At 34.5% G+C, this 17896-nt stretch overlaps 2 protein-coding genes across 2 annotated transcripts in view; one reads left to right on the top strand and one right to left on the bottom strand.

The window, feature by feature from the left end:
• The window catches only part of LOC129790546 (angiotensin-converting enzyme-like), a 51857-nt gene that overhangs the window by 21574 nt on the left and 12387 nt on the right, over positions 1-17896 (bottom strand). The gene's annotated exons all lie outside the window — the stretch shown is intronic.
• Positions 6156-10148, top strand: LOC129790557 (skin secretory protein xP2-like). The gene is made up of 3 exons (XM_055828116.1): positions 6156-6299; positions 8378-8723; positions 8830-10148. The coding sequence occupies exons 1-3, from the start codon at positions 6288-6290 to the stop codon at positions 9744-9746; spliced, it is 1275 nt and encodes a 424-aa protein (XP_055684091.1). The 5' UTR covers positions 6156-6287; the 3' UTR covers positions 9747-10148.

The raw sequence follows: 17896 nt of genomic DNA, 5'->3' as shown, positions 1-17896 counted from the left end.
CTCAAAGAAACTCAATATGGTTAGATGGTGTTCACCTAAAAATTTAAGTGGTTCACCTATCTCACACACTGATGGGAGATTATCACACAATTTAATCCCCCATGTCGCACCAAAGCAATCAATGTCCATCATCCAATAAGTGATCACTTAATAATCGCCTTCCGTAATCGATCTATATTTTTTGATTGACTTTTTCTCCATTCAACACGGCCTCTAGCTCTTGGGGAAAATAACTATCTTTTTCCATTGCTCTGTCAATATGTACAAACATATTGAGATCTAACAAGGTCTTAAGAAATTAATAAAATCAAAACGTCGCTAGTAGGTCTAAATGGTGCCCTTTGTTAGCTTTTTGGCTTGAATTTTATGTTTTTTTGGGAGGTTTTGGGTTTGACGAGCTTCTGTGTAAAGTTTCTATTTTTTTAAAGAGTTTTAAAGAGTTTGTTTAATCTTTAATTCAGAAAATGAACTTTGAAACAATACAAATAAATAAAAAAGAATTTAAGATAGAAATAAAAATAAAAATAAAATGAATGAAGATCAACAATCCTAAAACTATTTTAAAAAAATTCTAAAAGACTCTTAAAAATAAATCCGCCAGGGGTCTTAGCCTATTGCTAACGACATCTAGTGGCAAATTGTTTTTAATCATTTAGTACAACATTTTTGCAACAAGAAAACTTTCTTCGGAAGATTCTCTTAGAGAAAAAAAAGTTGAAACATTAATTTAATTTTTGCTTGTTTTAATAACCCAGCGCATTGCAATGTTTAAGGAAATTAAGTAATTTTAATGGTGAAAGAACGACACGACTTCCACCATTTACAATCCCATTTTGCTGCATTCCTTCGACAAACAGCAACAAATGTATAAAAAAAATGAAAGAGATCTTTCCTAACTGCCACACAAGAGAGGCCTACCCACAGATTGTGCAGTGCTTTGCATATGGAGCAACATATAAACAACTTTCTTATAAATGACTTTTCACGACACTTGTAATTATTTTCATCGACATTATCCGTTTTTTTCGCTTCTACCTTTATAAAATGCGTATTTAACAATGTAATTTATGTGATGAAATGACATACATAAGAAATTCCTAATTGAAATCATCCAATTTTATGTAACAACAACAAAAACCAGCTCTATGAGGAGATATGTCAAATGCTAGTATTATGTGTTTGTGACTTAATTTGCATTCATTTTTTTCTCTTTTATAAATTCATATAAAATTAGTTTTTTTTTTTGGTGAGCTTTACAATATATTACAAACATTTTTTTTTTCTTTTCCACCTGAGAGGAGGAAAACAGGTGATAAGAGAGAAATGCGCCTGACCCCACATACATACATATATAATGTGTGAGGTGTACAAACAAGGCGGGGAATGAGGTGGTAATTAATGCATTTCTTGAGCGCTTTTCAATCTCCCAATCAAATGATTTTTAACACTTCAAGAGGCAATCCGCATTATGCAATGACCATTGGAGATTTACTTTATACATTTCTTTCGCTCCCATCTCTTTCTCTCTCTCTTGCTCTTTCAAATGGTGCATTTAGTTGCCATCATCATCATCTTACAGAGCGGGAGCTTTCCATGCCTCACAATATACCACACGATTGCTGCTGTAGGCTGTGGTGTGGACAATAAAAGACACTATCTGTGATCTTCATCATCACGTAACGTACAGATCACGCGCAAAGAGAGTCAACTTGTTACCACGATGCGGCCTATTGCAGAAAAGGTGTGCTTTATTGCGCGAATTACACATCATATATTCCTTAACCATTATATGTATTCCCGCGGGGGTGGTAAGGTAAAAGGAAGAGGAGAATAAGAGTGTGAGAGAGAGATAAGCTATATGGGAGCATATTTTCACTGACATTTTGTGGAGATCGTGTCCAAAATCCACCAGAAATCGTCTTTGCCGCATTAAAAGTCAGTCGCGATCATCGCACGGGAGGGGGGGGGGGACGCCAATCCGCACGAGAAATGCGCACATTGCGAAATTTTTTAGACAGAATCCCCAAAGAGATATCTCGTCGTGACTTCTCTGTCTCATTGACTCTGTGCAAGATTATTCTTTTCTTTTGAATTTTGTCATCAATTTCAGGGGAAATATTAAATTTTAAGATTCTATTGAGGAAGAATTTTTGGCAGAGAAGTTCTAGAATTCAAAATAATTTATTTCTCTTAAAAGTCTTAAGGAGATCTTCTGCTTAGAAGTAAAAGAAAAATCTTCGTCTTTGTTCTTTATTTTCCAGCGACATCTCGGTAAATTTCTTATCTTCTCAGGCTAGATTTTTTGATAAAACCAATTTAAATTTGCGAATTGTCTTATGTTCTAGATTATTTTAATGAAAGAATATTAAAATCTTCAATCTAGAGAAAGGAAAGCTTAAAAATTAACCAGACGCTGAAATTCTACTTTCCTTTCGAATCTCAAATTAAGATTATTTTGATTATTTAACCAAATTAGCGCCAATTTACATTTAAATTAGAAGATTTTAATAATTTTTTAACCATCCGAAAAGTTCTAACGTTTGATCTTAATATTTATTATGTATTTCTTTCTACCGTTTAACGAACTTTTCTATCATTTAAAATTTATTTTGAAATTTTGGTATTTTTTTTTTTAATTTTAAGGGTATTTTTTTCAGACATTTGACATTTTTTTTTTTCTAACGTTAGACGTTCAATTTCGAATGATAATTAAAATAAACTTTCCGTCCAAAATTTAATTTCAAATTTAATATTTTATTTAAAAGTCTACAAAAAAATTCTTTCGATCTTAAAAAATCATTGAGTCTATTAGCGTCTTCATCGTCTTCTGCCATCATTAAAATTCTCAGAGAGAAAAATCCTCTGACTTGATCTCAATTTCTTGGTACATTCTCAACAAGAAAAAAAAACTGTGCGTGTGTCAATAAAATCTCAAGAATGTATGACGTGACAAACGGAAAACGATCTTGTCATACATTTTGGTGCTTTGCTGGTGGAAGAGAGAAAATGAAAGTACCGCGCGCAATTACAAATCGAGCGGTCATCGAGAAATTCTCAATTGATAATTTTCTTGCAAAATCCCCTCATTTATTAAGCTCTTGTGTGTGTGACAAACCGGAAAAGTCGCACCACGTCTTAAACCAGCCCCAAAGATGACAAACGCAGTGAGGAAATTGATTGATCACAGCTCTTTCCATCTATCTACCTACTTTAAATTATATAGGTATGTTGCATGGGAAAATGGACAAGATTGCAATATGAGAAAAAGAAGAGGTAAAAAACGGAGTCAAGAACGCGAAGAAATAGTCCACAAATGTACATAAATCAAAAGCAGAGTTAGAGCTTTTTTTTGGAGCTTATATGCGCGCGGATTTAGTCAAAGACACAGAGTATATTTTTAATTAGTTCTTTTCTCTCGTTTTTTTCTGCTATTTTATTTTGCAACAAATTCAGCGATGAGAGGATATATTTACTAGATGCTGCCATGCTTCTAAGCTATGCAATGTGTCGCTTTTTGAATTAACTTTTCGGTGCTCTCCTAGAAGGCATTCAAAGTGTTGTGACCTCAAAATCTGCCCCTAATTTGCATATTGATCAATAAGACAAATACAGTGTTGAACTTAATGTGTTTCCCCCCTCGTGCAGGCACATTTTTCACAAAGTCACGACGACTTCACTGCCGCAGATTTGCCCTGCAATATTACCACCAAAATTGGAATGAATTTATGAGAAAAAAATCTCATTTTTCTTTTACGCGGAGGTGGAGCCGAGTATTTTACAAGAAATATTTTTCACGCTCCTCAAAAACAAAAAAAAAATGAACAAACAATTTGACACACAAATGCACCAGATCATTGTTTAGCCCATTGAGACTCCCCCCATTGTCTCAAGATCGCAAAAAATCGCCGAGGAATTGCAGTTAATTATTACTCAAATGTTTCTTGTAAAATGCAGATTTTTTCTCATCTTGATTTCTTCTCCTTCACCATCTCTGATGATGAGGGACCACTTTATGGTCTTCCATGCGAATTGCATGTGTCTTGCAAGAGATTTTTTGATTCATTTCATTGAGGAAAGAATGAGTATCTTTGGTGAGTTTGGAATGACTCTGTGGAATTCCAACAAAAAAAGGAGTAAAGAAAAAAAAAACGAAGGCACCTCACTTGATGGACGTACTAATTGCCATTGAATGACGCATAAAGAGATGCACAAGAGACTTTCCACGGTATAGTGGAAGATTTTTCCACATTCATTGCATTTTCACATAAAGTGGAGGACGCTGAAATTGCTACTCTTCACCAGCAACACGCGTCTCCCAACACTTTTTGGTGCAATTTATGCTATGGCGATGGCTTTTGCTACTGCTCGCAATGTAGCGAAGGTGAAGTCAAATTGGTTGCTGGTAAGTTCTTCGGGAATTAAGTGAGCACAAGAAATATTATAGGGTTGTTCAGAAGAAATGTATTTGCAAAGAAAATGCAATTAGATTGAAATTTCATTTTTAATTCAAATAGGAAAAGGATTTTATTCACTTAGAAATAATTTAGAAAAAAGGAGCTCATTCATTTTGTGACTACAAAATATAGAATACAACAGGAAAAGAGATCAAAAATATTTTAATTCTTCTCTTGAATGAAAAGAAAATATTAAATAAAAATTCATAAACCACAAGAATAATTTTTTAAGAATTTTCTTGCGGTGTTGAAAAATATTAATTAGTGTTCTAAATACCTTAAACTATTTTTTCCTAGTTCTCTCAATTTTTTAATAAGTAAAAATTGTTTGTAAAACCTTTCATTTTTTTTGTGAAAAAAAATCTTTCATCCAAGTAAAAATTAATAAAGGTAGGAAAAGTTACAGGCAATTCAGCATAAATTCTTTAAAAAAATTTAAAATTGAAACAAGAATTTAGAATAAAAAAACAATTCAGCAAAAGTTTATAAAATTTTACAAAGCTGACAAAACTAAGTTGATTTTGCATTAATTGCTGAATTAATTCTAAGTGCTTTGTTAGGAGAATAATTAAGAAAGAATTAATACGGAATTAATTCTGAGTTGCTGTATAGTCAGGGTATGATTTTTGTTCAATTAAGCTCCTGTTTTTCCTGTGCTGAATTTTAAATAATTATGAGTTTCATCATAAATGAAAAAAATAAATAAAAAATCAACGACTAATTTTACAAATTCAGCAAAACTTCACAAATTAAACTGATTTTGAATTATTTCCTTATTTGCTGACTTATTCTTCAATTTATGATTTATTTCTTTAGTTTGAAAAATTGTTTCTCCAATTTCTGAATATTTTCATAAATTGCTGAATTGCTTTTCTATTTCTTATTTTTCAGTTTTAAATATTTTCTTAAAAGTTGCTGAATTTAGTTCTTTACTTTCTTAATAAATTTTGCAGGTATTGAATTGATTCTGTAGCTGCTGAATTTGTTCTTCAGTGCGGAATTTCTTAAATTTCTGATTTTTTTTCTTGTAGTTTCTGAATTATTTCTTCTTCAGAACATGATTTTTTTTCTTCAACTAACATAAATATTTAATTAGGCCCCTTGAATCTATCTTAAAATACAAGCTGAGCAAATTCTTAGGCACTTTACATCAATGCAAAAAATCTTATTAACCCTGCAGTCTCACTAAATAAAGTCTCCCACTGTATAATTGAGTCATTGCCAAATAATGTTTTGACTATTTTTAACCAGCTGTCCGTTCTTTTTTTCTCTTAACACACTCCGGAGGGAAAAAATGCACGCGAGAAGGTCAAAAAATCTCCATTGAGCAAAGAGTTTTATTGGAATGAAACTTGGCCAAAATAAGGCAATCTCATGGATTTCTCTGCGCAAACCAATAATCTGTCGCTCCATATCCTTCTCTGTGTTCGTTACTTTTGAATGCCATGAGCGTGAAATTGTTCTTTAATAGTTTATTGTTGTGAAGGAAAGAGAATTTCCTGGATTGGCACGATCGCGATCACCGCGATCCTCTCGTGCAGCACTTCTTTGGCTTCTTCAAAGAGCTTTTTTGTGTGTATATTGGAAAATCCATATGGCAGTAGTAGTTTTTCTTTTGACTCTTAAAGTTTCCCCCCAAACTTCATCTTCGGCGTCATCGGCGTCCACGGCGGGGGACGCGAGCGCCAAGTCTGCGGATCCGCGCGCGCGAAATGAAAGTGAACTCATTGGTGGTATAAAAGCGGCTGGTGCGCCAATCTCAGCATCCAGTATATCGTCTGGAATCGTCCAGTCGCCTTTTCCATCATTGTTCTTTTGCACGCGAGTAGTACAATGAAAACAATAGTGAGTAGTTCTTTTACATCATCAACAACCACTTCGAGGGAGCAACTGAGGATTAACATTTGTGTGCTGATTTTTTCGACTTTTTTTTTTTACTTGCATCTTTGCAATTTTTTTTCGGAACGCGCGATCGCGATCTGCGGGATCGATGCATTAATATATAACAACACAAGTGTGGCGATGTTTTCCGCGTTTTTGTAAAGAGAGGAGAGAAAGAAAGATACGTGAAGAAAACCTTTCCTCACTAAAATGATACGGCATCTAATTAATAGCTCTGTGGGACATAAATTACCTGCATGGGATTTAAAACATGCTGTTAAAAGAAGGTTTATCTCTTCTTGTCGTTCAAATGAAAGTGAAACCCCCCTCATGTGTTTAATGCAAATGCCGATGTAAAAAGGCGCTAAATGGGAGAAAAATTAAAATGAATCATATGGATTTATGCATTCATGGCGCGATCATAAGAATTCTTCTTCTTTTTCGTTGTTTATTTTTCTTTCACATAACCGAGAGTGAATTTGGCGATAAAGAGTGAATTAAAATTCATGAAGTTCTTCACGATTCCTCAACACTTCCCATTAAATTCCGGTCATTGTTTTACTTTTTTTTCGCGTCCACCCCCGCGTGCACATTTCTCACAAACACTTCTTTCTTCATTCTTTTATTTTCAATAAATTCACTTTTATTCCCGCCATGTGACTTCTTTCACCGTGCGATAACAAAATGCGCGCGCGAATGATCAATGCGACACGATGCGTGACAATATTGACAACAAGTGAAATTTTTTATTGTTAACTTGGGACGTGAATTTTGATTTTTTTTTGCGATCAAACCCCTTGGAATGCGAGCATTAATTGAGCCCAAAAACTTTTCGAATTATTTTCTTAAAAATTTGGGATTTTCTTTTCCTGTGAAAAATCTCTCTTTTCTCGGTAAAGTTGTGTCATAGTTTGATTATTTAAAGAAATGAATTCAAAAGAATCTTAAGAAAATATAGATGAATTCTTTAAAAAATAAATTGAGATAAAGTTTTTGCTCGATTAAACTAAAGTCATAAAATAAGTGATCATTAAATTAATTCAAGACAATTTCTATCGTTTAGTTTTTATGGCCAAAGCTTTAGTAAAGGTTTAATAGAGCTATAAAAAATAATTTAAATTGTTCCTGATTTTTGTTTTAGGTTAAATTAAATAAATTTTTATTGAAGATAAAAGGTCTATCGTGTCGAGGCTTTGAAATTAAGCCAAAAATTACAGCCCGAATTTTATAAAACCTGCTGAACGGAGATTAAATTCTTCTGATAAATCGGGATTTTTTGTATAAATATTCATAAATTAAAATTTTAGAAAACAGAAAGATTATTTTAAAAAAATTAATCAAAAACTTAATTTTCCTTTGGTTAGTAACTTATAAAAAATCACTTCAAGTGTATTTAAGGCATGATTTATTTCGTGATTAAATATTAATTTAATACTTTCATCATGTTTATTTTTGTGATAATTTTCATTTTAAAATTCAAGGGGAAATTATGCAGATTTTTTAATTATTTTAAAGCAATAATGGGCCTTATTCAGCGACCAAGAAACCCTTGAAATCTTTGAATTTTGTACTGAAATTTCAAGATTTCAAGTGAATTTCAAGGGTTTCTTGGTCGCTGAATTAGGCCCAATATCCTACATAATTTAAATATCTAAAAACGTGAATTGTAGTTCTTTAGGTTCAAGAGTTTTACAAGTTTAAACTTAATCAGATTTACGAATTTTGTTCCGAATTTGAAGAATAATCGTTTTTTGCAAAAAGTTTATTCAAATTTATTTAATTTACCTTAATATGAGACCTAATTTTTGAATCTTTTAGAACTTTGTGAAGGAATGTTTTGGAATCTTTTAGAAGAAAAGTATCCTTTACAAGTTTCTTCTACATCCTTTCTTCTTCTTTTCTGATCTAAATCAACGAACTTGTAAACTATCAGCACACAAATAAAAAAACCCAGTTAAACCTTAAAAATTCTTAATTTCTCAAAAATCAATTCTCAATTAAAAAAATTGAAAATTAAATAAAATAAATCCTATTTTCCGTAGTATTGTATTTGCGCCCTTCTCCTGGTGTCGACGGTTCGCGCCGGAGAGACAGAGGAAAAGAAGGCGACAAAGAAGGCTGAACCCCTTGAGAAGAAGCTCGACAAGCGTGGTCTTCTCAATTTGGGGTATGGGTATGGAATTAATGGGCTCGATTTGGGCTACATTGGCAGTGGTCACGGATTGGGTGGAGCCTACCACGGTGGCTTCTCTCACGGTGGTGGATACTCCCATGGGGGATACTCTCATGGTGGCTATGGAGGATACTCTCTGGGACACAGTGGTTATTCCCTGGGTCACAGTGGATACAGTGGTGGACACAACAGCTTCCTTCTGGGAGGACACACAGGTAAATTGAACCCTTAATGATTCCTAAAATCTGTTTTTTTTTTAAATCGATTTAGGGGAGAATTTCTAACGCAAAATTCTCTTATTTTTCTTTTTCCTTTGACCAGATGTTACCAAGACCGTAACACTCGTTAAGGGTGTCCCAGTGCCACATGTTGTTGAGAAGCACGTTCCAGTTGTCCACGAGAAGCACGTCCCAGTGCCCGTGAAGGTTCCCGTGCCACAACCCTATGAGGTCGTCAAGCATGTCCCCGTGCACGTTAAGGAGTACGTCAAGGTGCCCGTTCATGTGCCCCAACCCTACCCAGTGGAGAAGAAGGTCCCATACCCAGTTCATGTGCCCGTCGATCGCCCATACCCCGTCAAGGTTCTCGTTCCACAACCCTACCCCGTGGAGAAGCACATCCCATACCCCGTGAAAGTTCCCGTACCCCAACCCTATGAAGTTTTGCGTCATGTCCCAGTGCCTGTGAAAGTTGAGGTTCCTGTGCCAGCTCCATACCCAGTTGAACGTAAAGTTCCCGTCCCCGTGAAGGTGCCCGTTGATCGTCCATACCCCGTGCACGTACCCCAACCCTACCCAGTGCACGTTGAGAAACCCGTTCCATACATTGTGGAGAAACCCGCTCCCTACCCAGTCCATGTTCCCGTCGATCGTCCCGTGCCCGTTGTGCACGAGAAGCACGTCCCTGTGCCCGTGAAGGTGCCCGTTCCCCAGCCCTATGCTGTGGAGAAGCACATCCCATACCCAGTTGAGAAGCACGTGCCCTACCCCGTTAAGGTGCCCGTCGATCGTCCCGTACCTGTGATCCATGAGAAGCACGTCCCCGTGATCCATGAGAAACCCGTCCCAGTCCCCGTAAAGGTCCCCGTGCACGTGCACACAGATGTCCATCATGTCCATGATGTCCATCATCACGATCTCCACCAAGATGTGCACCATCACGATCTCCACCAGGATTACCATGATGGTAGCTACACGAGCTTCAGCGGTTTGGGTGGAGAATACTCCTACCACCACTAAGAAGGTGCACGCTCCTGGCTTCACCTTCCAGGGGGATGCAGCGGCAACCAAAATTCCCCAAAAAAAAACAACAAACAAAACCAACCCCCTTCTCGTCCCATTATAGCCCCTAAGATTGCCACAATGAGATGTGAAAGAGACATAAAACCTTCTTCTTTTGCTACGCATTAACCACCAATTCTCTTTCATTTTCTCTCACACTCTCTCTTAAGAAAGAATTATATATATAAATTGCGATCTTTGCTTCCTGATCCTATGCCTAAATTTGACCTCTATCTCGTCCCCCCTCTGAAACCCTCCGCTACCTTTGTGTATAATTTATATATTTGTGTACCTATATAGTTTTTTTTTGTATGAAAAAAAAAAGAGATGTAAAATGAAATAAAAGTTGAAAGAATGAAATGATTAATTTTCTCATTCATTTTTCCCTCATTTGGAACCCTTTATTTGAGGAGAATTAGTGGAGTGCAGTGCATGGCCCAAACCACCTTGGATGGTAACCTCATTAAAATACAACAACAACACACAGAGAGCATATTGTTGCAAAATTCTAGTTCACATCCCATTTGTGTTTGCAAGCAATCACAAGAGGAGGGAGCATTGCGAAAGCCTTACACTCCGTGAGATTTCCTCTTCTTGTGTCTCAAGGTGCACGGCGCGCGTACCCGATATGCAATTATATTGGCCCCGTGTGTGAGCTAAAAAACATCTAATGTGAATCATTCGCTCGATGCTGCTTTTAGTTGTGTATGGTTGTGGACGAGTCAGGTGTATGTCGTACGCTCCATCCTATATTGTATGTATCTACCTATCTCGACTAATTTATAAGGAAAGGAAGTGGCGCAACGCAATGCTCTGACTTTATTGGTAAAGTTTCGCTTTTTATCGATTTGTCAATGCTAGCGCGCGCTTATTTCTTCAAACCATCATTTGGCTCAAAAGCCATCTAAAGTTGATTTCATGATGAGGAATTTTTAGCTTAAGCTTGATCATTTTATCACACATTCCGTGGAATGTGGAATTTTTGCAGATCACTTTCTTCCTCGCACCTCTTTACCACAAAAGAATGCCCACCGAAGGGGTTAACAACACAAAGCTTTTGTTGCGCATTAGTGGGTAACTTGAAAGCTTTAGAAAATTAATTTGGAAAAAAATATATTTAAAGATTGTTTAAAGATTATGAAGATACGATTCATTTGGATCTAATCCTCGATATTTTAATTTTTTTATTAAAAAGGACGTTATGTACAAAGAGCGGCATTTATTAAAGTTTTAATGAATTTAGATCATTGAGAGAATGATTGAAAGCTTTAAAGAGCTTAGACTAATATTTAGATATTTTCTTTCGATTGCTTTTGGTTTTTTTTATAAAAAAAAGGACGTTATAGCAGAATATATGGAGAAACATCTTGAGTCAAAAAGCAATTTACAGCATTCAAAGGATTTTTAAAAAATTCTTTTAAAGATTTTGCGCATAAAATATAGAGAAAGCTCTCAATATTAATAGTAATTTAGAAGGATATTTAAGCTTTGTGAGCTTTGTTAAAGATTTTCCACAATTAAACCAACAATGAAAATATTTCTGGATATTTTTCAATTTCTTCTGCAACTTTTCTCTTGCAGAATTTTGCATAAATTATGTTTTAATCTTAATAATTTAGTATTTTAGTTAAAGAATGAAATGTTTGAACCAACATTAGGAATTACATCGACATAAATGTTGATTTCTTTTGAATTTTTTATTACATTTGTTTAAAGGACATTACGCACAATGTATGGAAAATGTTTGAAATATCAAGTTTACCTTTTGGATCTTTAAATTAAACATTCATATGAAAATTAGGAATTATTCCTAAAAGAAAATGTTTAAAACTCTTTTAATTTCATTAGTTTTCTCAAGCAGAAAAATAATATGGGGGCTCTCGGGGTGCTAAAACAAGAGGAACTTAATATTTTCCAATAAATAAAAAAATTCGTAAGAAAAATTTCTATAAATTCCTCTGATTCTTTCAAATCAATTTCAAATCAATTTCATATAAAACAAAAAAAATGAGAAAAGTAAATAAAATTCATTTAAAGAACTTTTTTGCATTTCCCGCAAAATGCCATCAAGTTGCAAACCCCTCAGTATCTTCCATGCAAAATGTATGCCAAACAGAGACGTTTGCCTATTTAAGTGAATATAACATGTTACAGCATAAATATGTGCAAATCCACTTTTTTTCTCTCTTCGCTTTAACCCATAATGAAGTGGAAGCACAATAAAATGACTTGTTTGTCTCTTTACCTGTCATAAGATGTTACAATATTTAACGTTGTTAGCGTTTCATTTTTTTCTTCTCCTGCACCACAAAATGCTCACACAGTGGCTGACTCTAAAGTAATGCACACAACAAAGTTGCAAGCAAATTTATCGCGGTAAATAAGCCACAAAACTTGGGGAGATTTCGCGCATATAATTATGCAAAAATATGATTTACTTTTATGAATTTTTGTGGGGTGATTCATTTTCATTTGAAATGTGGGCGCAAAAAATGGCGCCAAATAATCGTAAAATGTTGAGCTTTTTTTTTGTTGAAAGATACTAATAAAGTCGCGCGGAGCTTTATGAAAAGCGCGCTAATTCAATTGGATATGCAGGAAAGTATGTTATGTATGTAGGTATATTATGGCTTTTTTGCAACATCACCGCATAATTCCTCGGATTTTACCAGGTTGTTGAGCATTTTATTGTGAGAAGTTTGTTTGAGAGACACCAACGTCGCAGCGTTGGGCATTGAGGTCTTCTCACCGACCATCACAGGTGAGGAAACCTCCACAACACTTAAATTTAGCCATCATTCTCAATTTGTAATTCCCTCTCCCGCAATATGACTTTGATTAGCAATTTTCCCATCAAAAGAATGCTATAGAGAAAAGCTCCTTTGCCCAATTGCGAAAATCAATTACAATGGTTCTTGCCCAGCACATTCCACTACACCAAATGGACTCAAATGGAAAAATCAATTCGATAATTTGAAGTAAATCTCTTCTCTGGCGAGACATCTTTTTTTTCTTAATTTTCACTGCACAGGTGTTGAATTTAAAAACAATTGAGAGAAGTTAGGTGATTGCTAAAGAATTGATTTTATGGACACTTTAAAAATTTCTTACACAACATCCTCCGGTAAATTTGCAAAGAAGAATTTCTCATATTGGTCGCAATTAACCTCTTCTGTGTATCTCTTCATGTAGGATTGTTACATTTTTGTGATTACTCGTGGAAATTCATCATTTTCCAATTGAGAGCAATTAGGGAAAATCACACGAATCACACTGAATGTTATAATTTTTGCTGTTAACGAACAGGTGCAACAATGTTGAGGAAATTGAATTTATTGCGTCAATAAAATTGATTAACTTGTTAACATATTACATAGCAGCAGCATGTATTTTTAAAGGAAGCTCAACTAGTTTTTCTTTTAAAGTTTGTGAGCTTTTTGGAAAGCTTTACCAATTTTAATTTAAACAAAATTTGCAGAAAGTACGATAAAAATCGTTAAAGAATAAATTTTCTTCTCATTTTCCATAGAGAAATTTTCCAATCCTTAAATTTGTGAAATAATAGAAAATTAGAAAGGAGATTATTCATTTTAGCACAATTGTGGTTTCTAACATGAAAATTGGCAAAAAAACATTCTTTACAAAATATTTAACGTTGAAAACAAACGTCAAACACTTAAAAAATTATGTCAAATATTAGATTTTGAATCTAACTGCCTTTTATATCGTGATATATAGTCCCAAAAATAACTATACTCCTTCAAATAAAAACTCCAAAGAACAATTTATAAAAAATATACGAAATAAAAAGTAAAATTTCATTCATGAATATTTCACGAAAACCCTCATCCTAATTTTTTTTCCATTTTGAAGACAACAATAAAATATTCCTCTACTTGTCGGCGCTATTTTTTCTTCATACCAAAACTCAACAACACCTGTGAGACTACAAAAGAAATTCCCACGGAGTTGGTGGAAAAAAGCACAAAATCCGCGAACTTTTTCTTTCATAGACAGACAAGAAAGAAAATTAGGTGCAACAGTGAGTGGTCGGGTTAAAAAGCTCACTGACAAGGTTGAATTGCATAAAATTGTTTGTTATTTTTTTTTCTTCTCAATTCTTTAACAATCACAGAGATTTTTCTATGAGCTATTTTTGTACCAAATCATACATAAAATCAACTGTTAAGTGAACCTCACGATTTATCGTCACAACTTCTTGTTGAATCATTTTGCAATGTATGTACAACAAATCCTAAAATCGAGATCGATTCAATCATGGCGAGAGATCTCTTTTTGATATCTCTTTTGGGCGTGCTTTTTTTTACTCCTTTTCCAATCAACTCAATTAAATGTTGATTTTGTGAAAAATGCGATTGAGATGAACGACTCAGTGGGGAAAAAATCGTACAAACACTACCTTAATTGGAGAGGATGTATGGCAGGTGATTTGATTTCTTTTTTTTTAGTTTTTATTGTAACATCTCTTGATTGCATGAAATAAAAGGTATATGTTGGAGACGGGGGTTGCGTAAAAGAGCAATTCCATCCGCACATTAAATTGGTGATCGTCACTTTTCATGCATCACTTGCTCCAAATTCAATTCATATATATATACATACATATAGAGACACTCGCCTCACGAATGGGAGAGAAGTGATTATTTAATAATCTTTGGTCACAAAATGCCTTCAAAAGCAAATAACTACGGTTGTCATCATCCATCAACATTTCTTCGCGGTGTGGTACCATAAAGTAATAATAGGTGCTCAATAGCGTGCACAGAAGTCAACTGAAAGAGCCGTGGAATATTAGTGGCACAGCGCACCATTATGCAACAAACATTTTGGACTAATTCCTTCCAAAAGTCTCCGGAGTGTGGTGATGAAAAAAAAATTGAGCAAATTATATGTTGCGAGATTTATAATCTCTTTGAGTCTCTTGTTTGCTAATTGCAAATTAACATTTACCTCCTTGTTGTACCTGACTCTTTATTTAAGAACAAACTTCCCCCCACGCAGTTCCCTCAGCGAATGCCCCAATTTATTTTCTTTGCAAAAAACCAAAAGAAGGTTAAAGAATATCGCTCAGTGGTTAAATCTTCCCTCCACTGGCGCCTCAACTGCACATAAACATTAGAAAGAAAACTCTCAACTTGGTCACTGACCTTATTGGTTTAGAGAAGGTGTTGAAAAAAAAAAGAAATTTTTTTAATGCCTTCAAATTTGGATTTTTTAGGTACTTTGTCTCATTTCCTAACATGAGAAATTGGGGAGCCCACTTGTTATACAATCGCCCATAAATCATTGAACATTTCGACCTTGCCTCCAATTTGGAGTTTTCCTCTCAATTAAGTTCTTTGCAAGCTCCATGTCCATCGACTTATCTGCGTTGTTTCACTTTTTCGCTCCTCAACTAGCCATGCTCATGTTACATTATGCAACAAACCATAAACATTAGCTGAGTTGAAATCCCGGCAAAATTGTAGATTAAAGATTAAGTGAGAGATAGAAAAAATCGAAAAGTTTTTAGAGGATTTCATAAAGGAATTTACCCGAGAAAGTAATTTGAGAAATTAATCGGGATTAAAATAAAATAATAGATTACAAAAAGAGAGTTCTTATTTTCCACATGGAGTCACAGAAAAGAGTCAGAAAATATTTGCCAATTACAAAATTACATAACTTTCATAAAGTTTTGTAAATTTTCATTTAACTCTTTCAATCTTTTAACCAAGCCGAGAGTGTGCCGATTTTAACAAATGATCTTTTAGTATAAGGTAATTTATTTCCATCTTTGAAACTGATTTTATCAAAATCGAACAATATGTAAGGGAGTTATCACAGTTAAGCTCTAAGCGCTTGATGCTTAAGATTTTACATGTGACAAAACGAGAAAAAACAGCATTGTTGTCTCTCTCGTACTCACATAGAGATTATGATGCTCAAGCACTTGGAGCTTAAGTGTGATAGCCCCGTAAGACGGTGAATGGATTAAACACTTTTTAAAGATTTGAAAAAAATGTTCATTGGCAGAAAATGGTTGCCAAAAAATAACGGCTTGACCGTTTTACAAAAAATCTTCATTCTTGAAAAAGTGTGGAATGTATTATTCCAAAGCCGGGAGATTTTCGTAAATTTATTAACCAGAGTCAGCTAAATTAAAGTCTTCAAAAATCCTTAATTTCTGGTTATTCAAGAAATTTTTCCGGGGTAAAATCGTAAAAAAATATTTTTCCGCAACCGAAAGTAATTTCTTTATTTTTTGTTTAAATTTTCTCTGTGTATTGCCTTGTGAAACTATCTGAAGCATAAATAAAAGCATTGTCATTTTTAAAAAAATAAATTTCTTTTAATACAAAATTTTATAAAAAGAAACTAAAGTGAACTTTCATCTTTTATCTATGAAAATTCCCCGCAAAAACATTTCAACTCTGACAACACGTTTAACGATTTATCTGATCTCTTTTCTGTATCTTTCTCGTGTAGATTTCTCTCTTAAACTTATAGTTTTTCAAGTTTAGCTCCGAAAAATGATAGTTTAGCCAGGGAGGAAATAGCTCAGCTACGGCTTGATGCACTTCCTTGACGGAGGGGTGGAAACTCCTCTCTCACTCGTGAGAGAGAGCATTTCCCGCACAAAGTGAATGGACATGGCGAAAAAAAAAAGTTTAATTGCACAACATGCACACAATGTGACTTGCAATGCCGGCATGAAATGCTAATTAATTGATATTAGCTCTGGAGATGCGGAGAGTGCAAAAAAAAAAGTATGGTCATTTATTGCCCACCTTATGCATGCATCTTATGTGAGGAGATTCTTCGCGACGGAGCATAAAGTGAAAAATGCGTGGTGAATTTTCCGGTGAATTCTCCGGTAAGAGATTTTTAGTGTCTGATGGTGCAATCTCCATCGTACATCTCAATGGATGTTGAAGATGCATTTCACTCTCTTATTGGGAAGTTTTGTGATTTTTATTGCTGATTTTCTTGCATCATCAGTATCAATGCAAAATTCAATGCATTCCATTAGCAATGTGTGGCAAGTAGGGCATTGTGAGTGCCAAAAAGAAAGCAAAAGTGCTGCGTCTCAAAATGATGGAAAGGTATAGAGCCAACGTGATGTAAATTTTCTCTGAATTAATAAAGAAAAAAAAATGGATCTATATCGCGGAGTTTTGCACGATTTCTTTGAGGAGCTTTGCCAAATGCGTTGGCGCCAGGAGGCAAAATTAATGCACGCTGTGTCACACACGGTGTCCATGTCGATGTGGTCTCAATTAAATGGAAATATTGTGTGTTGTACATCTATATCACCTAACATTGCCCCGTGGTGTGTTCAACAAATGACGGAAAATACTTAACACCTCAACAGGTGTTCACAGAGCTTCAGCTGGGCTTCACCTAACCCATATAGCAGGGGTGGGAGCTATGAACGCACGCCTTGGTCTATTATTTTATTAGCACCTTCCCCGCATTTACCTCATTTTCAAGAGCTAACATTACCTACATTTATATACAATTTTCTTTACACACCGATGGGTCATTGAATAAAGGTATTCCGCCAAAAAATATTAGGCGTCTAATTGGAACTTCTACCGCGCGTAAAAACTTGCAACAGCCTGTTATCGCCAAATCTTTATTGCTTGCATTTGTACATTTTTTTTAGTACAGTGAAGCAACTTATAAATAAATTGGTAATTTTATCTATTTTTTTCAGAGGAATTTTCACCCAATAAAGCACGAAAATTGCGCGGGAAAATTGTTATGTAATCCAGCTTCGATAAGCTGGAGGGCTAATTTTTATTATTAATAAAATGAGAATAATTTCATTGAATGTTTAATCAAAATAAAATTATTATAATTTTATAAGAAACTTTTGAGCTAATTTTTCGCTTCAGAGCAAAAATTTTTAGCTTAGGAATAATTAGTTTTTTTAGAGTTCAATAGGAAAATTAGAAAAGTTTGAACTTTAAAGGTGTTTATCCTTCCTTGAAATGCATCTCCTAATCCACTTTAAACTATCTTTTCTTTTCCGTTTTTCAAAATATAAAATTAATTCAAAAACTCATAAGAGAAACACTTCTTCAAATTCAAAATACTTTTTA

Source organism: Lutzomyia longipalpis, chromosome 2 (assembly GCF_024334085.1).
Source record: "Lutzomyia longipalpis isolate SR_M1_2022 chromosome 2, ASM2433408v1".
Lineage (NCBI taxonomy): Eukaryota > Metazoa > Arthropoda > Insecta > Diptera > Psychodidae > Lutzomyia > Lutzomyia longipalpis.
This window is presented reverse-complemented; position numbering and strand designations above follow the sequence as displayed.

Bases quoted from the DNA above. Each gene is read 5' to 3' on its own strand.
- LOC129790557 (XM_055828116.1), top strand. The intron at 8,724-8,829 runs GTAAATTGAACC...TCCTTTGACCAG, and splicing joins CCTTCTGGGAGGACACACAG to ATGTTACCAAGACCGTAACA.